General features: G+C 44.0%; 1 protein-coding gene across 1 annotated transcript; it reads right to left on the bottom strand.

Moving 5' to 3' along the window:
* Positions 1-5,344: 5,344 nt before the first annotated feature.
* LOC127313448 (uncharacterized) lies at positions 5,345-6,283 on the bottom strand. The gene has a single exon (XM_051343949.2). The coding sequence runs from the start codon at positions 6,173-6,175 to the stop codon at positions 5,675-5,677; it is 501 nt and encodes a 166-aa protein (XP_051199909.1). The 5' UTR covers positions 6,176-6,283; the 3' UTR covers positions 5,345-5,674.
* Between the last annotated feature and the right edge of the window lie 4,107 nt (positions 6,284-10,390).

Below are 10,390 nucleotides of genomic sequence, written 5' to 3'. Positions count from 1 at the left end.
CCATTCACCTTCTTGGAGGCGTCGCCGCAAGACCCCCCTTCCCCCTTTGGTTCCTCAAGCTCTGCTAGATGGCCGGCCCGTCGTTGAGTTCCCCTTGTGTGCATTTCTTGGTGCGGTGGAGGTGCGTTGGCGTGGACACGGTCGCGATCGCTCCGGTGCAACAAACGACACGGCTCCCTCTTCATGGATCAAAGGGTGCTTCGGCTTTCCTCTCTGTGTTGTCCTCTGTTGTGATATGTGGTGTGCGTTTGGCGCGTGTGTGTTGTAACTCTCGGTGTAACTCCTAACCGGTTGATGGCTTTGTTAATTCAAAGCCGGGCTCATTTCGAGCCTTCCGTCTAACATTTTGCCATGTCCCTGGCACTTTGAGCCCTTTTGTTGTGCATAATTAGTACGCCCAGAAAGTCGACACTTTCGGAGAACCTTTAATTCCTATGTATGTGGTAATAGATATGTACGTTTTCTATGCAATTACGTGGGGTTTGGCACAGATCAGCATCATTACGACTGGGAAAAATGCAACGATATGGACAGCCATCACGAACTCAAGGATAGTAACAACCACCATAGGTATGACCTGACTTTGTCACACTAGTTTATGTGTAAAATGTACCTCCAAAATAAGAATAGGCTCCTTTTTGACCGTATATAAGATAGTTAAGCCAATATTGCTTGAGATCCTTTTTTAGAGGGTTGATCCATGTCTCCATCATACACGACTTATGGGCTACACTCGTTTGTAAACAAAATTTAATAATAAAATAAAATGACCATATGCATCAATCTATAAAGAGGCCCGAGCTTCCCCATTTTGGGAAAATATCTCAAACCCTCATGTCATATAAACAGTACATATATATTGGCTTGAGTATCTTTCCTACTCATAAAAAATCCAGTTGCTGGTCGTCCGTTCACTCCACCTCCTCTCAGACCTGACTGATGGGTCCATGTGAACCCACGCGTATGCAGTCAAGCGATCTCTCCCGAAGCCTCTCCCCGTTGCTTCTATTGTTTCTGTATCCCGCCCCTTTTTTTTTTTTTTGAGAAACACAGTACAACGCAGACGCTCACATACACGCGCATACACTCACCCCATGAACGCACACACGCACACCCTACCCCTATGAGCACCTCCGAAAGACTGAGCCGGCGGGGATCTTGAAATTGACGAAGTCACCACTGGCGCCTCGCTGTCGACGGGAACGTCGCCTCCCACTGAATGAATATTCCGCCTTAATGAGACACACAGATGTCAAATCTGGGATTTGAACTCTGGTGGGATGGGGGTACAACCACCCTCCTAACCACCCAACCTCAGGTTGGTTCTCTTCTGTATCCCGCCCCTGACACTGTGTCTCGGTCACCTCTGTCTTTCTACTCTGCTACTGGCATGCGTGCCCCGCCGTCTCGCCTGAAGGAGAGGTGGAAGGGGCGGCGCTGGCTTGGCCGCTGCTGTCGAGCGGGAGAGAAAAAGCCTTGGTGAGGGCATCTCCAACGGGCAAGCCAAACAGACCCTGAGCTACCGATTTTGCGTCCGTCGAAGAAAATACGTCTGGTACCACCTCTAGCGGGCCACGCAATGTGATCGGGCGTCCGCGGCGATGCAAACATGGCTCAAATATGCGTCTCTGATGCGTCACGGCGGACGCTGCGGACGCGCAAAGTGTCCGCTCACGTCTGGCTGACGTTTCGTCGGACCCGCCTAGCAGTGACCCAGCGTCGATGCGACTTCTCAGCGGCGTCAGTACTGGCGCCGAGTCGTCGCTTCGGCAGTCTGCGGCCGCGTAAATGGCGATGCCTCGCTTGGCGCGCGGCCATCGCCTACCTCTACGCACAAAGTTAATGGCGATGCCACGTGTGGCGCGGTCGTCGCCCTGCCTCCGACCTATATAAACAGGGGTGCGAGCATCTCATCTCCTCCCCACTAAATCTTAGCTGCCGCACAACCTCAGGGCCGGTCCATACATATTCAGGGCCCCGGGGCAAAGACACAAAAAGGGCCATTGTTAACAATGTTTATTTTAGAATGTATTGTATTTCAAAAACAACGTTGTACATACATAACATTATATTGATGGTCTTTGAATTACAAAAATCACACCATGAATTATTTATTGGTAACCAACTTTTTGGATCCGTTATTTTTTTCTTGGCAAGAATCCGTCACAAGGGAACGGTCAAATAACTACATCATGGAAACAATATAGTTTTAAAAATGGTCGATCTTCCAAGCGCCATAAAGAGACCATCAATTCATCTTCAAAACAAACAACTTTGTTATTTGAGGCTTTTGTGCTATCATAAGATATGATGCTAATGAACTTGAAATTACATCAGTTTCTATCATCTTCATTCTGCTATGTTCTTCACCCGATAAAAAACTTCTCAATCTCTCCATGTCTTCACCGGAACAAAATTTCCCAAATTCACTACATATGGCAAATAGCACTATTAGTCTCCATTGATGGTTGTAGCAACCTCGGAATTGGAAAGGGTCGAGGGGGAGGCGGCTCTGTTCTCTGCTGGGATTGGAGAAATCTGGAGAGCTGGGAAGGAGATGAGCCAACCGCGCGAGTAACAGAGGAGAAATTGGAGAATGATACGATGGATTGGGTGTTGCCGTGCTGGAGCAGTGATCGATTAGATTTTGCCATCATAGGCATCCATGTTTAGGCCCCTCACGTTATGGGTTTGGGCCTTATTTCTCTTTTCTAATTATTTTTCTTGTTTTATTGGGCCTAATGGATACAAGGTATCCTATACTGAACTACTACCTGGGCCAGGGCCCCTGCCTCGCGAGGGCCCAGGGCGGTCGCCCCGTTGCCCCGCCTTATGGGCCGGTCCTGCCTCCACCGTAGCGGCGCTGCCGCTCAGCCTCCATCAGAGCCACCATGAGCAGCGCCGGCCGCGACCAGGCTGCCGCGCCTCCACCTCCACCTCCCACTCCACCTCCCCCGGCCTCGAGCTCCGACGAGGAGTTCGATGAGCAAGCCATCTATACATTTCCCAAAAAAGATATATGGATTATATCCGCAGACAAATAGACATATGCAGGTTTGCTACAGGACTCACCTGTACTTACTCTTCAATTTAGTAATATTCGCCCGGTCTATAAACTTCATGTACTCCCTCCGGTTCAGTTTATAAGACGTGTACATCTTTTAAGAAAAACTTTGACTATATATTTTGTCAACAAAATATGGGATATATAACGGTATAACTTTTGTGACACATAATTCATATTTTGTTGACTAAATTAATGGTCAAAGTTTTTCTTAATCTACATGCGTGCCTTATAAACTGAACCGGAGGGAGTACCAAGTTATCAGTCTTACTCTATAATTGATAAATAAAAATATTAGAGTGAATTAACCCCAGCCATAACTTTGGTACACGTAATCACTTTGTTTTGATTCGTAGCGTAGCACGGGCACTTAACTAGTGTATATTAATTGTCCATGTTGCAGTTCGTGAATACTTCTTCCATTTGGATATATAAATTGTATTTACGGTTCAAGTTTAAATGATGATTGAGTCACAAAAATACTATCATAAGAATATTTGTAAATCCCAAATATATGATGTCAATTAAGTTTGTAGGAAACGTCATTGCCAAAATAAAAAAATCATGTCAAAGTGAACAAACTTGAAAAAAAGCAAATGATAAATATCTCTAATAAATTAATAGTTAGATCTAGTTTCTATGATTCATCGTATACCATTGATTTTGCACGTTGATATTCCTCCGTGGCTCAAGCAAAAACTACACAAGACTGATCATGCATGAGCCGGAACAATATAAATGTTTTAATTTAAACTACATCCAATACAAGAATTATGGAACGAAGGAGTAGAAAATAGCATGAACTGCCAACCCCGACAGAGAAGGTCCTACAATAATTATGCATTGTGGCCTAGAACACACCTTTCGCAAGGAATTATCAAACCGTTGCTTCATCGCTGTATTGGAGAACATAACTTAGTGTATAAAAGAATGAAACCAAACCTTTATTCAAAATATACCTCACATCATCCTCACTGGTCACCCTAATATGGTATGAATCTCATGTCACAGATCACATAATGAGATATTACTATTAGTACATATATGGTTTAACTTAAAATAACTAATGTACCATATATGTTTGGATAAATAATGCCTTTTTAGCCATCTATTTTCCCCACAACACAATTGCAAGATATGGCTATTACTTAATGTGTGGCCACCGACACAAGACGCTGAAAAGTTTTATTAGAGCCTAGGCTCCCTAGAGCCCTTAATATATTCCTTTTGAAAAGGAGTGAATTTCGCTTTTTACCCTACGGGTTGTGTATTCATGACACATATTGCCCCATTTAATTGGATATATATTAAAATAGCCCATCTAGGGGACTTAAAACACAATCTTACCTATGTTTAGCATTTTGTTTGTTTTTGTTAGATATGACTAGTGTGTTTCATCTATGTGGCACGGCAAAATGTGTAACGATCGGAGGGCGTCATCGACAATTATATCCATACTAAGCTTACCTAATTATTTCATTCCTCGTCACTGTACTGGTATTTTTGAAAGCCTGAACACACCTTGCCCAACAGATGCACAACGGAAAACGAGGGTCCAAATATTTTAGAATGTGTAATCTAGATGATTGTTCACTTAATAGGGTAATTAATAACACAAATGCATAATTTGGGGGTAAAAGTGGAATTCACTCGTTGAAAAATTAACTTCAAAGTTTTGAAAAACTAATGAAAACCCCCAGTGATCAACAATGTACACTATGAGCGTGTAAATTTGTAATATAAAATAAATTGGAATTTTAGGCTCAGCAAAAACCATTTGGAAAGATTTTAGAAGATTCAAAAGGGGCACTCCTCATATATGCTCCTAGATCTGTATTTTTATCATTTTTGCTGAGGATAGAATAGAAGTTATTTCTTATTGAAAATTAACACACATGTAGGATGCATCATTTACTATATTCTTTTTTTTAAAAATCAAAACATTAAATTAGATTTTTTTTCGAAGTTTTCAAAACGGGCTCCAAGCTCGTGTGCCAAAATGACACACTCAAGAAGACGCACCATACAAGCTCACCTTATTCAACCAACACCCTCGCAGATAGGAGTAGACCAGCGGGAGACCACACTCAAAATATTACATTCAACACATTTTACTTGTATTTTCTGAGTTCACACAAGAAGTGGCACCACTTGAATAATTTGTTCTCATTGAAAAATCAAAGCAGTTATGCATTTTACTTTATAACGACGCAATTCATATGTATTTATATGCTTTTGCATTGGGAGAAAAATGAGAAACAGTAGCCATATCTGGAAACCTTGTGAGAAAACGAGTGAAGTGAAATGCATAACTACATGCATGGATATCTTTAACAAACACTACATGGATTTTCTCATACACATGAAGAATTCAAGAATTGATCTTCTTCCGCATCCTAACATCTAGAATTAAGTCAATTAACTAAACCCGATGGAAAGAAGAAGCATCTAAATTTAGTGATTCACACGACATTAAAAGGTCTCTGTTTGTGAAATAAAACAGTGGCTTCTCCTGATAATACGACGACGTTGCATCGCTAATTAAACGGAGAGGCCAGTCCACTACCCTGATCGATCAATCACGCATTGCTGATTGTTGCTATCTGAATTTCAGCGTCTGCGCAGCGGGAACAACCGCCACTCCTGGAACGACTCCTGGTAGGACAGCAACATCAACACGAGCACCAGCGCCACCGCCACGCCCCACGGCGACGATCCAGCGCCGCCGTCCCACCGGCCGTACGCCCCGGCGCCGCTCGGATAGTACTCCCCGGGCGCCACCTGCGAGATGAGGTACCCGAGGCCGCCTCCGCCCGGCCGATCGCTGGTCGCTAGCCAGAGCTGCGCGGCGACGATGAGCAGCAGCGGGGACAGGATGAGAAACGGCCGGAGCTGCTGGAGCATGCTCTCCACCGCGGCCTCGCACACCGCGTACAGCGAGGCGGCGACGAGGAGGAAGAGCGTCGCCAGCAATAGGAATAGTTGGATGGGCGGGCGAGAGCCGCCGACGCCGCCTCTTGCCGGCTGCTGCGCGTAGCTGTAGTAGTAGGGCATGGCCGCAGGCTGGTAGTAGGGGTAGGCGCCGCCATAGCCATTGGTCGCCATGTTCATGGAGTCAATTAGTCCTGGCCAAAAGGAGAAGCGCTTCTTCTCGAATCTAAGCGCCTGAATCTAAGCTACCCGGATTTCCTGCTCGCGCTGCTGAGCTAATGCTGCAGATTTGTGGTCGTGGTCTCGTGGAGAAGGTGATTCGTATATATATAGTAGGAAAAGTGGAGGTATCGAATTAGAAGGCGATATGATAGGGACGGGTAGCACTTGGGAGGAGGGGATTCCTTCCAATCAGTGATCCTGACATGCCTGGTATATCGTGGGACGAGGGGATTTCATCCAATTAGTGATCCTGGCATGCCTGCTATATCGCCGATTTTTAGCAAATCGCAGCAATCACTGACATTTAGCGCCACGGGAAACGATCCTGCACGGATTATAACTAGCTCGAGATATCCATAGCTAAAACCCCTGCTGGCAGTGGAGTGTTTTTCAACTCGCCAATATTCGATTTTTCAGTCCATTGCATGCATAGCACTGTAGATTAGTTTGGCCACTTGACCTTTTTTTTCTCCCAATCTCTATTTAAGCGTAAGCAGGGGCGGACCTACCCTCCCTGTTGGCCGGGCGGCTGCCCGGGCTTCCGGCCGGCCGGCAAGCTGTATTTTATACGTATTTGACATGTATTTGACACTATTTGACACTATTTTACACTGTTTTACACTGTTTGCCCAGGCTTCAAAATAGTCCTGGGTCCGCTTATGAGCGTAAGTACAACATATTTACCCAAGTATTTATTTTACATTAGTATTTAAATAAATGTAAATAATACGAGAAGAGTCTCCTATTTTATAGGAATGCAATTTATATGAATTTCTATCATGAAGTTCTTTTGGTTAAAATTTAGAATCTTTAAAAAATCATATGGGTTTTGCTTTCCTAACTACGATTACCTAATGTTAAAAACAAACTACAATTACCCAGGATATCTAAAACAGGTAACACAAAATCCATAACATATAGTACCCCATATCATAATGTTACATCATAGGGGACACACATTATATGACTGTTCAATTAGTCAAAGAATCCCAATACATATTGGTGCATCATCACAACTCATTTTATCAAATAAGAAAATGTAATAAATATGTATTTCTTGTGCGGTAATTCTTTACATCAAGAGGCTGGTCAAAGTAATCGACATAGGTTTCTATATTGCACAACGAGGGATGGTGCCCTGTAGTTGCAACATGTCAACACAACGTGATGGCATCGTCATCCCGCCACGCATCCAAAATTCACATATAAATTCCCTTGACTTAAGGGTGTTAGAGCATCTCCAGTCACGCACACATACGACATCCTGTAACAATGTTGGACAAGCGCTATGGCTGACGTAGGCACAAATATGAATTCATGGGCTACCATATGCGCATATTGCCGCGTATGGAGAGTCTCTTCCCAGCAGTGCACCCAATATTGTGTCGATAGTTGGGCAAGTTATCTCTTTTTCGTTTCTAAGAAATTCACACATTGAATCTTCAATGAAATTTATTTGTTGTAGTTGATGAAAAAACATGGCCGTACCGACGGGCGGACGCGCGGGGGGGGGGGGGGGGGGGGGGGGATGGTGTGTCGTAGAAGAAGAAGATCATGGAGTGGATCCCTAGGTGCAAATGCATCAACTAGATCCATGCTTTGTGTGCTCGGTTGTATGCACGTATTTATATACAAACATGGAATGTGCAGAGGGTCGTAGACACACAAATTAAAATCCTCCCAAGAGACCGCTCACAATGGCGCCACCTTGTGTCGTGCATGGTGGATTGTGTTGGAAACCCTAGATCTTGATCCGGGTGTCTCCTGTGCAGCCTTCCCAGCCCTCTTCGATGCGTGGTAGGGCTGGATCTAGTCGAGGGTCGACCATGCTCTGCCGTAGGGTTTGGAGTGGCGGATCTTGCAGGTTGCCGGTTGGTGGCGTGGTGGTTGCTGACTCGGCTTGAATAAAGGAGGCAGTCCTAGGATCCCTTTCATGCCATTACGAAGATCTACTTGATGCATGTCTTCATTGATCTAGCCGGAGTGTCGAGTTCCAAAAGGTTGTGCCAGTGAACTTCAGTGGACGACATGCCTGGAGATTGCTAGATCGGATGGGATTCAATCGGCTGCAACCCTGTTTTTCTTACCGTTTGGTTTCATGGGGAGCGATGTGAAGCGTTGCAGTATGCTACCATCATGGTACATGTCTTTAGTTCCACGGTAAACTCAGTCTCAGAGAATGTCATGGAAGCCGAGATTTGAACATTAGTAATGGTGGTTCGAGTCTTGGTCATGATGAGGTTTTGGCTTGGTGATTCGCGTGACTTGAAGCAGCAGCATCGGCAAGTTGGAGCGACAATACAGGAGAAATTCATAGTCTAGACTTGCATGATGAAACCCAAGGTCTAGTCTTGATTAGTTGTGTCTCGCAATGACCTTGTTAAAGGCATCATTTTGTAAGCTCATACTTTCTCCTGGGTGAAAACTATGATCTATGATCAGGACGATGGCGACACTTGTGCATTGCTCTCTTCTTGGAGGAGTCGCTTTTGGACAAGATGAATTTCGGTTGCTATCTTGGTATTGTTTGATCCGTTGCTACAATATTTTTTTAAAGATGCGTGCATCTGTATTACTATTAGGGCACTACAGCTGAGTGTAATTTATATATTTGTGGTATAATATATTTTCTTTGTTAAAAAAAGCTATTAGGACGCGAGTGTGATGATTTTGATACCTGCCAATCCGAGGGTGCTGGGTGCAGCCTGCGAGGAGGAGGAGATGAGAATGAGATCGTGTGCAAAGTGTGGCGCGCGCCTGCCCAGGTACGTTGGCGTCTCCTTAAAAAAAAAGGTACGTTGGCGTCGCTGTCGCCGCTAGTGCTTAGGTTGTGTCCAACTGTGCTTTAATTTAGGTGATGGCAAAAGGCTGGGGATCTTCATCATCAGAGATGGGCCTTGCATACTTTCGTCTCGTCGGGACGATTGATTCAGCGCTTTGGTACCACATTAACACGCACGCTCATTATCGTAGGTGAAAAAGGCGGTTATGATTTGGATTTCCGTTGGTACGTCCGAGTATTATTGTTGCGTAGTGTACTTTTTTTTTTTGATAACTGTTGCGTAGTGTACTGTACAGGTATAATATGATCCATTGAGTCGTGCAATCATTTGGTGGCCCGGCCTCACGAGGTCGTCGAGGCATGTGCATGCGGCGACGTTCGGTGCCGCGCGCCCACTAACTTGGCAGGATAGTACTTAGATAAATGTAGCTGCAAGGAATGGTTTATGTATCCTTGGATGATTAAGAGTGACCGCAGATCACATATTGTTACACATAGGATTTGGTCGAGTTTTGCTTGTACCATATTTTCTACTCCATATTTTCTCTCAAATTCGAAGCGATGCGGATAATTAACGGTTTGAAATTCGAATGCTGATATATCGGACCGCAGATTCGAACAAGAATTCGAACACCCAAACTGCACTCAAAAATAGCCATATAAATACTCTCATAAACATATACTCCCTCTGTCTCATGAAGGTTATCTCAGATTTGGTAAATTTTAGATGTATCTGCATGCTATTTACCGTCTAGATATATTTTAATTTTAGCAAATCTTAGACAACTTTCTTGAGACGGAGGGAGTAATTATATTTCTAGCAAAAGTAAAGAGAGATTTAGTATTTTATCCTTGTGTGAGTCGATTACTTAGCAAATATAAATGTATTTTAGGCTGAAACCCAAGCATAGATCGTAAGGTGGTATAATTAAATATAAATCAAATATCCGGGTAGTTACACCATCAGCCTGCCGGTGGCAAAATTGAGAGCTAGGCATCCGCTCGCTAAATGAACTCGGTAATTTAGTAACTACTAGCTTGGTCAAATTGACCTTTGCTTTTGACACGAAAATTGGACTATTGTGTTTGAAATATTCGGATGATCTATATATGCATGCTATTTGCTACTGTATTCTACACACATCCTCCCTTTAACATCAGATATAGGTACCTCAAAACGTATATGGAGCCGGATTCGGAGCAAAAAATTATTCTATTCGATTACAGTCATGGTTACATGCTATTTCGTGATCTTGTTTCGTATGCTTGATCTGATCTATTGCACCGTGCCAACATGGGTACGCTCTAGTTAGGCTAGGTGGCAGGCGTAGAAATAGTACACGAAGCTGCAGACTAAGTTAGAAATCGCGGCCCTCTGGCACTAGCTCACT

Source organism: Lolium perenne, chromosome 7, assembly GCF_019359855.2.
Source record: "Lolium perenne isolate Kyuss_39 chromosome 7, Kyuss_2.0, whole genome shotgun sequence".
NCBI lineage: Eukaryota > Viridiplantae > Streptophyta > Magnoliopsida > Poales > Poaceae > Lolium > Lolium perenne.
This window is presented reverse-complemented; position numbering and strand designations above follow the sequence as displayed.

Coding starts and splice junctions, on each gene's coding strand:
- LOC127313448 (XM_051343949.2), bottom strand. CDS start 6,175: ATGAACATGGCGACCAATGGCTATGGCGGCGCCTACCCCTACTACCAG.